The following is a 17634-nucleotide window of genomic DNA, read 5'->3' on the forward strand; positions in this document are numbered from 1 at the left end:
TGACATTTCCTTAACATAATCCAAAGATATAACAACAGAGGCAGAATTCATTTTAGTCGTTGAAAAAGATGCAACTTTTCAGAAACTTTTAGACAACAAGTTTCATGAGAAGCTCTACCCATGCATTTTAATAACAGTATGAATCATTGTAATGATTCTAATTTTTCTGTGTAGGATTGCTTTCCACGCAAAAATAATTGCCACAATATGCACATAGAAAATAATTGTGTCTCTCTTTTATGTTTCTGTCTGAACTTTTTCATAATTATTAGTTGGTACAGATTTGTTGATAATTTTCTATTACACTAGATAATCACCGGTTACATCAGTCTCAATTTTGGGTCATATGCACAAGACATTTTGGTGTCCTGTTTCTTAAGGTGACCACAATATTTTGAAATCCATTCCACATATCTTTCTACTTTTATCAGAAAACTACTTTGTTGAAAAGAGGTATTTTAATTTTCTTCAATGTTAAGAAACAAATATTGTTACTGGTAGCCTTGTAGTAATGCTAACTCCTTTAAAATAGCAGATCATGAGTTTTTGTTTCAAAAGAGAAATAATTTTGTTCCTGTTATATCATTGTCTGTATTTACATTCCTTTCAGTATTGCAAGGCCTGGTCTCATAATGTTTTGTGTTATGACAGTAATAGATAAAGTATTGCTAATATGTTTACAATATGTCTGTAATTGATTCAGGGTAAAGGTTTCCCTGATATGAACACACGTTTGCTGTTACACAAGCTTTGGAATAATTTCCAGATTCCAGTTCTGGGTCTTGTTGATGCTGATCCACATGGTGAGCACAGACAAATTGCAGTTTCTTTTCTTTTTACTTTAAAATGCAGGAATAATAATAATAATAATAATAAGCTGTCCTCAGGTGCTCTACTTTCTGTTAAAAATTAGGACAATATTGTTGTATTTCAAATCTTGCAACCTTTTCCATAACTAGACAAAAGTTGGATGTAAGTTGGTTGCAATAAACCTAAATTGTTGTCAGCATATTATATGTATTATATATTGGAGCAAAATGGAAATGGTATCTTACAAACTAGTAATAAAGATGTACTTCTTTATTTAAAAGAAACAAACTTCTTTAACTGTATTCTTTTTGCTAGCTCAGTGAAAGATTTTTAAACTTAGCTATCATTAGTTAAGAGATCAGAACAAATATTTTTTGTTCATGTCAAATCTCTATGTTATAGAACCATTCTTGCTCATTTTAAGAAAGATAAAATGTTTATAATAATAATAATAATATTTTAAAAAAATAATGACCATATTTAAAGAAGGTGATATTGTTTGGCACATTTAATGTGACAGAGAGCATTGTCCAGTAAATCATGTAATTTATCTTATTTTGAGACGTGAGTAATATCTCTGCATTTACTTTAAAACACTAAATTCTGCAAATATTGTCATTATTGAGAAAGGAGCTTTGATCTGCATAGATAAAGATGACAAACTGTTGTAAATTAGAGCATTTTCATGAGCAATAAATGAGTTCATTGTTCATTGTATTCATTAACAACTTTTATTATCTATCAACTTGACAAATTATAAATGAGATTACCTCTTTAGAAAATATTTAAAATTGTTTAATCATATTTGAATAATGAAATTAAGGGAGTACCAAAAAAAAGATAAAATAACTTCTTAAGTTAAAACATCAATTACTTTAAGGAATATTTGATAGTTATGCTTACAGGTTGGCATATAAGTTAGTGATGCAACAACAACAGCAACAACAGTTATTACTGTTAGTCATGGGTTCGATCCCTGGCCAAGTTGTACCAAAGACTTGCAAAAATGGTACTAACAGCTTCCTCGCTTGGTGCTCAGCATTAAGAGGTTAGTGTTAGGACTGGTCAGCCTGGTGTCAGGATAATGTGACTGAGTGGAACATCATGCTACATGTCTGTGACATGATGCCCCAGTGCTAGACATCACTATAAACTGCCACACTGCAGACATCATAGCAATATGACTGAAAAATTGTTAAAGCTACGTTAAAAATCCAAATCACACACACACACATTACTGTTAGTAGAAGTAGTACAGTAGAATCTGCCTAAGTTAAAAAACCACCCATTCTGCCAAAAAAAATAATGGTCTTTCAAGAAGGTGGTCTCACATAGCAGGTCATAACACTATAATCAGTAAATCTGTGCATGGAGACCACTGGATTCTTATGGCAGTGGTCTCTCAAGACAGGTTTTGCTTTGGTATTAGTAGTAGTCAGTAATAAGACAAGTACTCAGTGATATCAAACCCCTACCCAAATTCTGCCTCCACATGTAGTTTCATCCTAATGCATTAATGCCCACTGTTAGCCTTTTACAGGGCTAGGTAACTATTGGTATGTTGTGTGATCTAATGGGTGGGGTCAATAAGGCAACAAAAGTCAATGAAAATTTTGTATTTCTTAGCTAATGTGAAGATTGTTTCAGGATCAAGTTGATTGATAGGTTAAGTACATGTGGGGAGATCTTTTAGATCAAAATTTATACCAATCATGTGACATGTTTGTGTAATTCTGACCGATTGAAGTAGAAATTTCTATGTTGAAGCTTAAACCAGAGCAGCAAAAAACTTTAACTTTACAGTTTTATTCTTTAAGTAACAGATTTAGATCAAACAAACATGCATAATTTTCAAAAGCAAGTGTATTGAAAATGGATAGTCCAATTTGTCAACTCACAGTATAAATTCTCTATTACACTAACCTTTGAAACAGTCAGCTCTTTTACATTCAGGTCTCTTATGTATAAAAAGGGTTTTATTAGCGTTCTATGTGCTATTGGTCAGAAAGTAAATAATCATTATAATATTAAAGCCATCATATAATAAGGATTCAAGAAATTTAATTTCTACTCAAAGTTTTGAAAAGAACAAGATTTTCAAATTTCAAATTTTCTTTTAGTTATCATTTTATTGTAAGAATTATGTATTTTATGTGTAACGAAACCATTTTTGAGTTGAACAAATATGTGGCATGCCTGATCATTTGATGTTACATACATTTCATTTGTATTTACTTAAACAGGTATAGAAATAATGGCAACATACAAGTTTGGCTCACGGGTAAGAAGCTGTGTCAGAAACCACTGGTAATTTAAAACATGCACAAGCAGACCTGTGGTGCTTAATTATTCATTGTATAAATGTGCTTACCTATTAGTATATATTCAGCATTTCTTCACTGTATGTTAACATATATGACCTTTACATACCACTCAGTATAATCTGAATGATGCTTTTGACTTAAATATTTATTTTGTTAGCATAAAGGTACTTGTTTAAGTTGTCCAAAATATAATCAAACCCCATCTTTGCAGTCAAATGTGTACAACTAGCACCTATCAGTAATCAAGCCCAACCATTTTTTTGGTCTGGTAATTGAATTCAACAGAAACAATAAAAGTGCAAGTAATAATTGCTACCATTATGTTCCTTGTAAACAAAGTGATCCACTTACAGTAACTGGCTCGTGTTTGAGGGTATTCACCCACTCAGTGGGTGACAAAATTTCATTTACACGTCTTATGTAGCCATTTTCAGGAGAGGAGAAAAATAGTTTCTCAGGATGAGTGATTGTTTAATATAGGTTTGTTCCTGCAGTAATTGGGTGTCATCCTTGAATATACTGGATTGACAAACTCTTTCTTGAGAAACAGAGTTCTTCAGACCAAGGTATCCAAAGATGATTTTGTGTAAGAGACTTCTAGGGAATAAAATAAACAAAATATGAAAGACATGTGATTGTTTCACAGATGTAAATTAGTGAATGGCAGGTTTGACTGTTGATTGTATCATTTTCAAGTTCATCATCTTGTGCATAATGTATAAACGCTTAGTTTGAATAAATTAATGGCATCACTGTCTTTGCAAAATATTTGGCAACTGACATGCTAATTACATTAATTTATGAACTAAAAAAAATTATTGGCAAAATGTACACATATTATCTCCTATAAATTGGATATAAAGATAGTTTCTAACCTAGTGTAGGTGTAATCATCTGGTAGATTCTTGGTTTATATTGACTTTTCTACTATATTTGTCCCAAAACTATTAATTTACTGTCTGAAATTGTATTCTCTGCCCACATATTTTGAACAGCTAGTCACCTGTTCATACAGTTCAATCAATGAGTGACCACTTTTATAGTGTTTGCAGTGCACAACATCATTACCAACAGTTATAATCACATATTCTAGATACACCATTAGTGTATCAGGTGCCTTATTCTGTGTTTTTCTTTTTTATAGTCCCTCTCTTTTGAAGCACAACATATGTCTGTACCGTGCATGCAGTGGTTGGGAATCTTGCCCACAGATATTCAAAGGTATTTGCATCATATATCTCTTAATGGCCAGTAATTGTTTTGTAAATCTGGTCAGATTTTTTCCATAGATATAAAGTTATTGAACTGTCTACACCAAATCTGGATTGAATATGATAGTTAATAGTTTAATACAATTAACAGATCAAGATATATATGTATGAAGCCTTCTGTCAATATTTTAATGAAATAGAATAGTTTTTTTTGCCAATAATATTTAAGCATTGTCTCTGTCATGACTGTAGTATGCAATATAATCTAATTTGTATCTTAATTAATATGAAATTACGAAAGAAATTTTCTATATTTTGCAGGCCTTGGTGAGAAAGTTATGGAAATTGAGCTGTAATGTTCTGCAATTCATTTAATCAATTAGTATTCTAATATCTATTGTAGAAATAATTTTTAAAAGAAAGACAGCAAAATTTAAAATTCTTAAGAAAAAATGTTGTCTCATGTAGGCTGTGAAAAAAATAAAGAGAGTGCATCACATACCATCATCACAAACTGTAGTCATAAATTTTATACTATCACAGTAATGGACAAAATAAAGTCAGAGTTCATGTCATAAATTTATTTGAATAATATTAATTACATTTTTGTTCATTTAAAATTTGATGCTCATATGTGTGGACTGAAATTTATAATAAAATTTCCTGCATCAAATACTAAGAAACTGAATATTCCTCCAGTTATTTGTCCTGCAGATATTTCAATTAATATTCACCAAAACAGGTATGAAAGACACTTTATGCCTTTTTCCTCACCATCACCAGCCAATTTGGAGGTAGCTGTTAGCTTCACACAGTGGACTTTCATTATTTTAGTGGCAACCAGCTGCTAGAAAATTATTGGAAGAGTTCAAGTCAGAATTCAGAATATCATATAAGAATGTTGTTGGTATCAGTTTGTAGTTACTCAAAAAGCATTATCATTTTGAAATCAGTTGGAGGTTTTACCCTTACTGCTTTTGAGTAACAAAATGAACACATCAGTCTTCATGTTTTAAAAATTTTGTCTTTTGAAATGAAAGCTTCCCCTTTAACATTGATGGACTGTTACAATGTAGTACACAGTTATCTTAATTAACCTGCTGGTTTGAATAAATACCTGACAAATATTAATTAAGCAAATGTTCAATAAACCAGACTTAATAGAAATTACATAAAAGCAGCCAGCTCTGATGATCGACACAACAAACATTATGTTAACTACATTAATTTAGAAGAAGTTGATATATTTAAGGGCATTACTTTTGGTTCAGCAGGCAGACTTACTATTTGTATTTCACATTGGTTGGGGGAGGGCAAAAAATGTTGCTAGATTCATATATGTTTTCACCAGATATTCATTTTGTTGTTAACGTACAGTCATTTTGTGATTGACAGAGAAAACATTGAAATATCAAATATAAAAAATGGGTTAAAGCAATGTTTTATCAATAACACCATGTGATCACATGTTATAAAATCCTAATTTAGAGATTATATTTCTGTTTACAGGCTGGGCATACCAGAGAGTGTACTCACACCAATGACCAAGACAGATATTTCTAAAGCTGTGTATCTACTGGACAGACCATACATGAAGTATTATCCTGCATGGACAAGAGAGGTTAAATGCTTTTCATGCAGTAAAGCATGTTGATCTCAGTTCTGTTATCAAAACTTTTCAGTTCATGTTAACCAGCATCATATTTCCCCAACATTACTAACATTTAAGGGTTCAAGTCTCGGATTCGGCCAATGTCGGTATGTGAGCAAGCTTGCCAGTAGCTTCTTGAGGGTCGGTGGTTCTTTCTAGGGATTTCCCGGGTTCTTCCTCCACCATTAATACTGGCCGCCATGTATAGCCTATCATGTGCTGAAAAATGGCGTTAAACCCTACAACAACAACAACAACAACTAACATTTAACCCTTTACTTCATGCAACCGTCTTTGGATGCCTCTACTCCATTTGCATGGAAGCGCCATTTGACGCCTCTACTCCATTCGCATGGAAGTGCCTTTTGACGCCTGCTGTAAACATCAGCCATTTTGAGCTGGTTTTTGTAGCGCCATCTTCAGGGAAAACCCCCCTATTAGATACTACATTCATTTCTGCGAATGACAGTTACGTCAGATCTCATGGTCACTGTTTATGCACTGGTTGATATCTGCTATTTAAAGTAACTGGGTCATAATCTCCACCCTCCAAGATGGCGGTCGCAGTTTTCATTCAGTACTTACAAAGTTTTCACGATTAGAATCACATCTATGAAAGATTCAATAACTTAGATAAAGGCTCTGATATTGATGTAGGCAGCAATTAGTTTTTATAAATTATCAAATTCAGATGACTTAGTGATGTAGACACAGACGAAAAACATGTAAATTTCGAGTATGGGAAATGGCAGCTACGGTTGGTCACGCGGCCTCACTGACATGACGGTGAACGAGTTCTCTCAAGATTTTAAAGCACATAAAAAATTCTTCTGTGAAAAATAATTACACAGCTATAACAATCGGACTTTACTCCAATTTTTCCACATATAATAGATGTACCAAAAATGTAAAATGGTGAAAATTGCTGTTAAACGTAACATATACTACATTGCTTAACAGTTCACAGGCAGGCCTATGCGTATGCTGTTGACTAGGTAACAGGTGTTCTATTTATAGTGTGCTGCACTTTGTCACTATGCTCTATGAAGTAAAGTGTTAAGATAACAGATTAATTGTCAACAATTTCTATCATCCAAACAAATTATGGTCCCCCACTGAGTTGGGAATTTCAGAACATGAATCTGTAAAGAATGATAGAATATACGTATGCATATCATTAAAAAATTAAAACAGTCCAACACCAGAATCGATTGAAATGGCTGAAATAAGTTTGAACTGTCAACTCTAATGAATTTCTGTTCATTGCTTTATCTCTTTCCCGACAATGTCTATATTCACTGCATACATGTACATGTGCCTTGCATCTGCAGTGACTGATAAATCTGTTAGTACACAAGCATTGTTATCTGCAATAGTGGATATATCTGCTTGCTGGTTATGTGCTCATATCACATGAGTGACAGATAGATCTACTCGTTACGTTAATGTTTTTGACTATCTAATTCATCAATAATGGCCAGTGTATGAACATTCAACCACTCAGAATATGGTTAACAAATGATGCTTCTTTATGTCAAAGATGACATATACCAAATATGGCCACTAAATACTTGGATTTTCTGGAATTTTGTAGCAATTTGAGAGTTAATACATGTGATTGTTGACATCAGAGGACAAAATTGATGATATTGATTCAGTAAGTATTGAAAGTGACATCGAATTATCAAATTTGCCCTGTCTGTCAGAAATCAAGATAGATGACAGTACAGTGTGGTAAGAGAACCACATGCTCTGCAAGTCACCAAGTTGACTAAAAGTATTGGTCCTTCTTTTGTTTTGGATGAGAGGGAAAAAAGATATAGATTTCATATTTAAATATTTTCCCCTGGTATTAAATGAAAGAATTGCATTTGAAAGTAACAGCTATGCAGCAAAATGTATGAAAGAGAAGCCAGACACTGAGGTATGAGGTATCTATAATATACAAACAGTTTGATGTTTGTCTTTGATTGAAACTCAACTAGTTTTAAAAATATGACCATGCAACATAACTTCGGAACTAGTTGAACATAATGACCAATTAAATGTTTGTAAGTAATTATGTGAATAAATATGACGTAACTTTGTATAAAATAATGATGGACAAATTATAGTGTTTCAAATACTGTGTCCTGTGCTCAATTCAATTTCATGGATTTTTTATCAGTCTTATTTAAGTCAGCGGGATAACAGACACAGGTAGTTATAGTTTATGCATGGTTTTAGTAAATAAATCAGTCAGTTAAAGAAAATCACTATAAACAATTTGCCCATATCTTCAAATCATCAGCTAAAAGTTATCATTTAGCTGCAACAGCATCAGGTTCTGGTAGTCAGCCTACAAATCAGTTACAGTAGTGTCCCCAACTACTAGGCTTTCACAAGTGAAATACTTCCATATTTCTACTAAAAAAATGTAATTTTCTTAATATGCTATATTTCAAATGGCAAAAACTGTTCATTTGCATGGATTTTCTTCATTCTGTACCAATGCAATTAACAGCTTCATTTACAGTATCAATAAAAAGAAGTTTCTAAATTTTAAAACAATTTTGGGACAGCAACATTTTACAAACAAAAGATTTTAATTAAAAATGAGAGTTAACTTGTAAGGTTTTTGCTTCTTTATTTTGTTTATTTCCACACTGCCTTGGCAAGCTTGCAGTTCAGTAGAAGATGATGAATTAAATTTTGTTGCTTGATTTCAATTTACAGTAAACAATATTCAGTGGACTATATATCCATAATTTTCAGACACGATTGGGATACAAGTTAAAATTGAAAAATGTCAGTACTATATTTAATCACAAGGTTTATTTTCTTAAAAATGTGTACTGTTTGTCATAGAGTATTACAGGTAAACAATACTGTATGTGTGACATATTATGTAGTTTAGTCACTGACAGTTTCCATGATTCATATAGAAAACTAATTATAAAAAACATAATGCATGAAAGTCTACTTTGCTATTTGGAATTCATTTTTAAGCATTTCTTGATGGTACCTCGTTGATTGCATAAACATAAATTAGATGTTGTACAGTGACATTTTAAGATCTTTACATCCTGATGAGGATGGAGAGAGAGAAGAAGCAGAAGAAAAATGAATTGGGCCTAAATATGTAAATACAGGTTTGAATAACATTCATAACAGCAGATATATTTTCTAAATGGTTAGAAAAATAGTTCCAAAGTTGATATTGCAAGAGTGGTGATATAATTTTTCCCCACTGATGTATATTTCAGTTTCTCACTATGAGATGCATATATATATATATATATATATATATATATATATATATATATATATATATATATATATATATATATATATATCTTGTTTTGCATGTAGTAATGCAATCTCTTTGTAGCTGTATGACCTGCCCCCACCCCACCCCAAAAGAATTCTTCAAATTGTATATCATCAGAGATATGAAGCCATCTCAATTTCCAAGCTTATGACTTTCCCCCATAATGCTTCAGAATTGTCAACATATTGTTCAAATTTTTGTATATTACTGCTTTTGTTCATTCATGAGAATTTTGGAGGAAGTGCCCACCCCATAGGAGTAACTCAGTTAGTTAAAGGTAGGGTATGGATCTAATTTGATTGGCTTCTACTCAAGTTCCACCAGTTATGATAAATAACCTGATTGTGGTGTTTACCCATCCAATTGTAATATATTAGGCATATGGTTAACTAAAACAGAGTATAGATATACAGTTGGTAAAACTGCTTCCACAGACGTCATCAGCCGAGTGCCCATCTTTCTACAGGTGTTTCACTCCTTTTCTTGGAACACCCTCCAGATGGTAGGGTGGCAGTAGTGACCAAGTACAGTCCATCTGTGATGGCTGCCATATTTGTCTTCATGTCTAAGCCAAAGCCAACTAGATGCTTAATCTTTGGCCCTGCCCACTGCTGGCATAGCTACCTTGTGAGCCCTTCCTTTTATTCACAGTGCACTGAGCATCCTCTAGACTGACTGGGATGGAAACACTCTGCAACCAACTTCCACAGGGAATAACTGTGTTTTCCATCCTCTGCTCCTGCAAGACTCTACCAACTCTTGGTACTTTATCCTCTTTCTCTCATGAGCTTCTTCTGTTCTCTCTTCCCACAGCACAGCAAGTTCCACTAGGATCATTTTCTTTGCAGCTGTTGACCAGATGACAATATCAGGGTGGAGGAATATCTGAACAACATCAGAAAATATGTTTCCTGACCCAATCCCCGTGTGGCATTTTCTTCTTTTTGGATGACCAGTTGTAATAGGACCATCCAAACTATGACGATAACATAATAATAGTATCATTCTCAAGAAAAACAAAACGTTATGTCCTGCTAATAACCACACCATTGTCAAGACAAGTGCAAGGGCAAGACTGCCAACTGAATGTTGCATATTTTTATTCTTATTCTTCTAGATAACTTTTGATTTGAAAATGACCTATTTTGATAAAATTATGTTTGTTTGTATCTAACAACTTACAATGGTATCATTGTATAAATTACATTTAAAAGAAAATATTTATCTTTGGCTCCTAAAGAAAATGATGGCCTTAATTCAGTTACAGTACAGAGTTAATTCTGTTACAGTGCATAGTTCATTTCTACATTAATATTGATTTTCACTACAGTAATATAATTTGGGGTAATAAATCTGCTTCCAACATGAGAATAATTTTTGGACTCTTTGAAAGGGCATGAAAAATAATTCTTTATCAGCAAATAGACAAGGTAATGGATGAAATGCATTAAAGAATATTCTTGAGAAAGGCTTGAAAATGATGTACAGGTTGACCCTCCATTTATCGGAGTATTTTCATTAACAGGTCAAAATTTCAAAAAGTACCCATGGGCCAGACAAGGAGCTGTTCAAACAGTTTTTAGTATTCACATGCTCTGTATGAAAGAACTTTCCTCACGATATTAATTAAGCCCCAAGAGATATTAAATCAGTCTCAGATAGTTCTTCCTTCTGTAATAAGTGTATTAGATGGAAGAAATCCTAAATAATATGGAGCACTTATTAAAGTGCATGGTACAAAACCCACTTCATGTTTTTCACATTTGCTTTGATTTAGCAGTCATGTGAATAGTTGGTAATGTATTGTGTATGTACATGTCTATGTGAACATATTATTATTAGGTTATATATATATCTACATAACAGAGGGTCTTGAGATATATTAGTTCTTATTTGTAAATAAATGAGTTACCAACAGAAAATACAGTTTCTATTATATTATTTTTATAAAGAACACTAAAAAATATAAACAAATAAAATGCCTCCATACTATAGCTTAGTACACCCATTTTTTGATTATTTTATGTTCACAAGTTTTAAATGAAGATTTGTTCTATAGGCTTTCCAGCTAATTTCTCTAGATTCACCTTTTTTTGGTGGGGTGGGGTATCAGCTTCCATAGATTTTGTGGTTTCCACAGACCATTTGATTATTTTAAAAAACTGACCCTTTAAGGCAACAATATTTGACAAACCCCAAGTCCACAAATTTAAGTGCTGACAAAAATGTAATATTTTTTTAAAACCACAACCGTTGACACCAATGAAAATAAATGAATACACAGTATTTGAATTTTATGGTCAGGCAAGGTGCAACACACTTACTATACTTCCTTTCATATTCTAGATTGAAGAACTGCTGAAAACCCAGAAAAAAGCAGAAATTCAAAGTCTGGACTCCATTTCTTCATCATTCCTCTGTGATGTATACCTACCAAGCAAGATCAGATGTGGAGGTTGGATATGAAATTCTGCTATGTCAGCATAGGACCCGATGCTTAGTATCTTTAAGAGACGCAGAACACAATTTCACATTCCTCAAGACAAAAATATCCCTAGAATCTGGTGGCATAAATTTACTTAAGCCATTTACTGACACATACATCTGAGTTTACAGTCATTTATATGTGATGCCATTTAACTATATTGGTGACATGGCAACTTAACTCTACCTTTTAACAAAGTACTGATCCATGTGAAGACCACTAGGAATGTGAGGGGGCTTGACTACAATGCCAAATTATAATTTGCCGATGCAACATATCCCAATAAGAAACTTGCTCATGTGCTGTCTCACTGACCAACAAACTTGCTGCTGTTTTTGAAACAACAAACTCAAGCAATATAAATTTGCCAATAATAAATGGCAAAACTGACATCTCACCAACAAGCAATCACACCAAAAGATGTTTCTGAAGGTGCACAAAGCTCATTTTTACAGTTTGCCAAATGTTTTTCACTCCCTTTGCATCAATATTGATAAGGTGTACCAGCATTGCAATGAAGATCTTATAAATTTTGTGATATCACCTAGTTGTTACCATTGAATGTGAAACTGTTTATGTTTACTGTTGTTATATTTTGCATTTTATGTTAAAATGTTTGCCCCTTGAGCACCCTCATTTGAAAATAAAACATCATGATTTGCTGGGTAAAATTATTGTTCAAATGTCTTTTGAAGATAGCTGTGCTAAAATATTAAACAAGAATTCCACAGAACGCTGTCTCACCTGCTCTGCAATGGCATAATCCAAAAATCTTGTAAAATTGCTAAAGCAGAAAAGGTAGGTCCCTGTTGTACATTCTGTGAGTTGTCATTCATGGATCCATAATGTGATGCCATGTTGACAAAAAATCAAAATTCATCACAAAGCTTCTTAATTTCAGTCATTATTCAGCAAAGTGAAGAAGAACTTGAGTTAAAAAGAAATATTTTATCCATTGTTAGCTCACCTTGCTGTAAGGCCAAATGAGCTTATGGTATGGTCCAGCCTCATGTCTTTTGTTTGCCAACAATTGCTTGTTGCCACTTTGGAGGCTATATTTCTCATATTTTGATCAAACTTGGAAATATGGGATTGTATCTTCTAAATCATGGATCAGTTTGATAACAAGCTAAAACAAGCTAAATTGATGCATATTAGTGAGGTGATCTTACATATTTGTTTACCTTGTTTCCACCCAGAAGGTTTATATATATATATATATATATATATATATATATATATATATATATATATATATTGTTTATAAAGTTTCACAAAGGTCTCGGAGTTTTAGAAAGTTATATTAAAGCAAGAAATGTTATAATCAAAATTCATTTTATTTTTCTTAATGTTTAAGTTAAACTTAAAGACCTAATAATGTTTCCTCCTTAAATATTCTCAGCATGTTTTCTAATTTCATTGTGTTTGTTTTTGTAATCATATCATTATATGTTTTTTATCTTATAGGTGTTGTGTTGTCATATGTCATAGCAATACAATTTTCAAACAACATACATTTGCATAACTAAGTTGTCGTGAAAATATTTGTTAAAATCATAAATTACTAAGTTTTACCATCTATGAAAGTGTCAGTGTGCATGAACATGTACCAGCTGGTGAAGCCATTTATGTGAAAATGTCTTTGTTCAATAACTTTACAAGTAAATTAATCCTATATTTATGTGGATGAGAGAAATTGTCAGTAGTTATTTTTTACTGATACATTTTTCAGTGACATGCAAATGTTTATTAAGGCATGTGTGTCACACTGAGCTTGTAGGTACTGTCTAAAATTCAGTATGCTAACTAGAACCTCACTGTCTCCATGTAGAACAGCTGTTGCAGAATTATTGTCATTCTCATCACCTCAGTAGCAGAATATGGGTCGATTCCTAGCAATCAATAATTTCAAAAAAAAATCGGCTGTTGGTAACACAGATGTGAGTCACTGTAACAATTAACATAATCCAAGAAATCAACTTTTTTGCTACAATGCCCAAGAATATGCAACAATTTGTGTACCATAGCATGGGGTAATAGCAGTAGCAGTAATGTTGCCATCACTGGTAATGACATCTGTTTGTTCCCTAAATCTGGCCTTTAAAAAAAGTTTGCAGCATGATCTGTGGAAACATTAAACCTTGCATGCTAAATCAATTGGAGAAAATAAATTTATTTCAGATTTATAGAAACCAACACTAGACCATAACGATTTAAAGAACTACCACCCAGTTTTTAATCTCCCATTCATATAAAAAATCTTAGAAAAGGCTGTTCTATCCCAGCTTGTATCTCATCTGAATTCAGCCTTTTTAGCAATGTACAATCTGCATAATGCCCTTGCCATAGTACTGAAACTACTCTTCTAAAAGTAGTTAATGAAATTCTCTCTGCGTTTGATAACGGAAAAATTACAGTCCTCACCCTCCTTGATTTGTCACAATAGACCATGATATATTACTTCACCGTCTCCAGCATGTATTTGGCATTCATGATACAGCCTTACTGTGGTTCAAGTCCTACTTGGTCAACAGGACACAAATTGTATCTGCAAATGGAATACACTCCAGCCCAGCTGATCTATGTTGTGGTGTTCCACAGGGGTCTGTTCTTGGACCGGTTTTCTTCATTCTGTACACTCAGTCGCTCTCAAGTGTCATAGATCATCATCCAGTCTCTCACCAATTGTACGATGATGACACCCAAATATACAAATCTAGGCACCCAACTGAAGTTGATGCTACCATCCAAGGTGTAGAGAGGTGCATTTCTGATGTGAAATCATCGATGACATGTAACAAGCTGCAGATGAATGATGATAAAACCGAGGCCATTCTGATCACAACACAAATACTTTCTCATTCACATCCTTAACCTTCAACAATAAATATCAGCAACACCAACATTAAATTCACACAATCAGTACAAAACCTAGGTGTTACTCTGGACAGTACTTACACACTGCACCAACATGTCATGAACATATGCAAGGCTGCATATCTTGAGCTGAGATGCATCAGCTCCATTCGCAATTATCTTTCAGTTGATGCCACTAAAACACTTGTGTGTTCATTAGTACTTTCAAGACTGGCTATTGTAACTCAATTCTGTCTGGTTCATCTCAATATCTGCTCCAGAGACTTCAAAAAGTTCAAAACACAGCTGCTCGGATCATACTGAGAGTACCATGATCAGAGCACACCTCCCTGCTGCTCTGTACCCTACACTGGCTATCCATTCGATCCAGAATCAAGCATAAAATTTGTTGTCTGTGCTACGTTTCACTGTTGGGCTCTAGTCCAACATACCTATCCGACCTCACCCATGTGTACACACCAGCAAGATACTTACACTCCTCTTCTGACAATCGTATACTCATTATTCCCACTATGAAAACAAAGTCATATGGACAGCGTTCTTTTGCATACCAAGGCCCAGCAACGTGGAATGAATTGCCCACTGAACTTAGACACAGTGATCCCATACAAGAGTGCTCTCAAAACTCACTTATTTCAACTGCAAGAACAAACTTAAAGACCTAATAAGGTTTCCTACCTTAAATATTCTCAGCATGTTTTTTTTTGTTTTCTAATTTCATGGTGTTTTTTTTTTAATCATATCATTATATGTTTTTTATCTTATAGGTGTTGTCTAATGGTGTAAAGCACTTAGAGCTTCTAAAGATTAGGCGCTATACAAAGTCCTCATTATTATTATTATTATTTAATTTTTGTAACCACTGTATTCCAAGCATTTTTTCTAGCTTTGTGTCTTAAAGAGTTTTTTTCTTTTTGGGATGTGAATTTTAGCCATTTTCTCGAGTCATTATTCAAAATGAACATGAGAATTTACTTCCAGCTGTACTTATTCAACATATACAGATATAAAAACGTACAAAAAAAATTTCTTTCATCTTTGAGGTGTGATTATCATGCCTTTGTTAGGCCTTTGATATTTACTGATTATGACCGATTTGTGATCGTGCTTTTATTACCTGGCACCTATGTTATTGTGCCTTTCTTCTTTAAATAACTGCCATCTTTATCGGGCTTTGGGGCATCAGGTAATAAAAATATTACAATGGACCCAATTTTCTCAGGCAGACCTAAAAATATCAAAAACTACACCTAATTAAACCTAGTAGCAGAGGAACATTATAAACTGTTACATAGTAGGAATTCAGAGGAAATTAAACTCAATTGTTCTAAGGAAATGTTGTCTCCAAGAACACTTTACTATATATATATATATATGTATGTATGTATGTATGTATGTATGAATGTGTGTATATATATATATATATATATATATATATATATATATATATATATATATATATATATATGCCAAATTTGATTGAACTCAAGCATATAGTAAATCTTGGTAAAATTGTCCTGCAAAAAAGATGACATTCACAGGTTACTACTCCAGTAAATGATGTTGCAAAGCTGGAACCCAATTTGTTCAAAGACTTGTAAATATGAAGCTGCAAACCTAAATTTGGTTGAAATCCAACACAAATTGGTTATGTTATGCCATAGAAACCCCCTCCGAGTTAGGACAGATAACCCAGGGCAACAAATCCTGAAAAATGATGTCATGGAAGCTGGATTTCAGATTCATTTAATGTCTCGTCAATATAAAGCTACTATACATATTTGGTTGAAATCAAACTTTAGTAAAAATTGGCTGTAGAAAGCAGTCAGGAGGAAGGACGGGGGGGTCACAACTCCTGTAAATGTTGTGAAACACTTTAAGTTAAAGGTCTCATCAGAATGAAGCCACATGCCAAACTTAATTGAACGTTAATAATGCTTGATAAAGTTTTACTCCAGAAAGCAAGTCAGGAGCTCGAGCAATTAATTTCTATAAATGTCACGGACATCTACAAATCTTTCAAAGTTTGTCGTTACAAATATTTAACCCAATTCATTTATCATTTTCCCTGAAAGGTGCCTAATGATTTCACAGGCTAAAAGGTCAATTTTTATCTTTTGACCCCAAAATTAGTAGGAATCTTTCTGAAGCCATCCATAAACCTTGAAGGTGTATGGTCAAGAACTGAAATTTTTGTGTAGTTAACTATTTGTCAGCTATAATGGCAATTTTGTTCTTTGAACCCCAAAGCAACAGGCTGTCCTCGCTTCAAGTGAAAGTCATGCATTAAGTTCATCCAGGTCGTTGACGTAGAACTGAAGTTACTTTGTGGATACAAGTTTTTTTCACTGACACTAACATCAATCAGCTTCCTTATCCAAGTTCAAGCCATCCAAAGTTTGGTCCAGATCTTTGTTGTACAACTAATGTTACAGTGCCGAGTTTTTCTTTCTTAGTTACAACAACCCTGGGTCATTGACCCAGCAACTCCAAATCGATAGTCTTCTTTTTATCTCAAGTGCAAGCCATCCACAACGTTTGATGAAGATAGACTTTTTTAAACTAATGCTATTGTGTGGAAACAAAATTAGTAACATATGCATTGACAGATGTCATAACAATATTAGCTTTGTCCTTTTGGCAGGTGTATAATAAATTATAAATGAATTATTCTGATACTCAACTTGGAAATTAGTGGCTTCTGTTGCTAGTTAGGGAAACCTGTACGATAACTGTCTCACAATAGATAATACATAAACCAAAAAACTGTATGAAAATCTTTAATACTTCCACTGGAGAGACGTAAAGCTTTTCCATCTGCTTTCTTTTGTCAACTTAAGTACATGTTTATCATGGTAAATCATCTTCCTGTGCTGCAACTTTGATGTACTGTCACATCTGCAGTGCATTATGTATTGGGATATTGTCAGTAGTACAGATGACGACACAATATATCAACACAGAAC

The 17634-nt window shown here is 33.4% G+C and overlaps 1 protein-coding gene across 1 annotated transcript in view; it reads left to right on the forward strand.

Moving 5' to 3' along the window:
* The window catches only part of LOC149807193 (meiotic recombination protein SPO11-like), a 28069-nt gene extending 14814 nt beyond the window's left edge, over positions 1 to 13255 (forward strand). Inside the window, exons 8-13 of the mRNA XM_089963395.1 lie at positions 27 to 136; positions 704 to 803; positions 3054 to 3091; positions 4279 to 4355; positions 5855 to 5966; positions 11653 to 13255. Coding sequence (XP_089819521.1) covers positions 27 to 136; positions 704 to 803; positions 3054 to 3091; positions 4279 to 4355; positions 5855 to 5966; positions 11653 to 11772 — 557 coding nt within the window. The 3' untranslated portion in view covers positions 11773 to 13255. The remainder of the gene's footprint in view (positions 1 to 26; positions 137 to 703; positions 804 to 3053; positions 3092 to 4278; positions 4356 to 5854; positions 5967 to 11652) is intronic.
* Positions 13256 to 17634: the final 4379 nt, after the last annotated feature.

The sequence above is a fragment of the Sinohyriopsis cumingii genome, chromosome 1 (genome assembly GCF_028554795.1).
Source record: "Sinohyriopsis cumingii isolate HCF-2022 chromosome 1, ASM2855479v2, whole genome shotgun sequence".
Taxonomy (NCBI): domain Eukaryota; kingdom Metazoa; phylum Mollusca; class Bivalvia; order Unionida; family Unionidae; genus Sinohyriopsis; species Sinohyriopsis cumingii.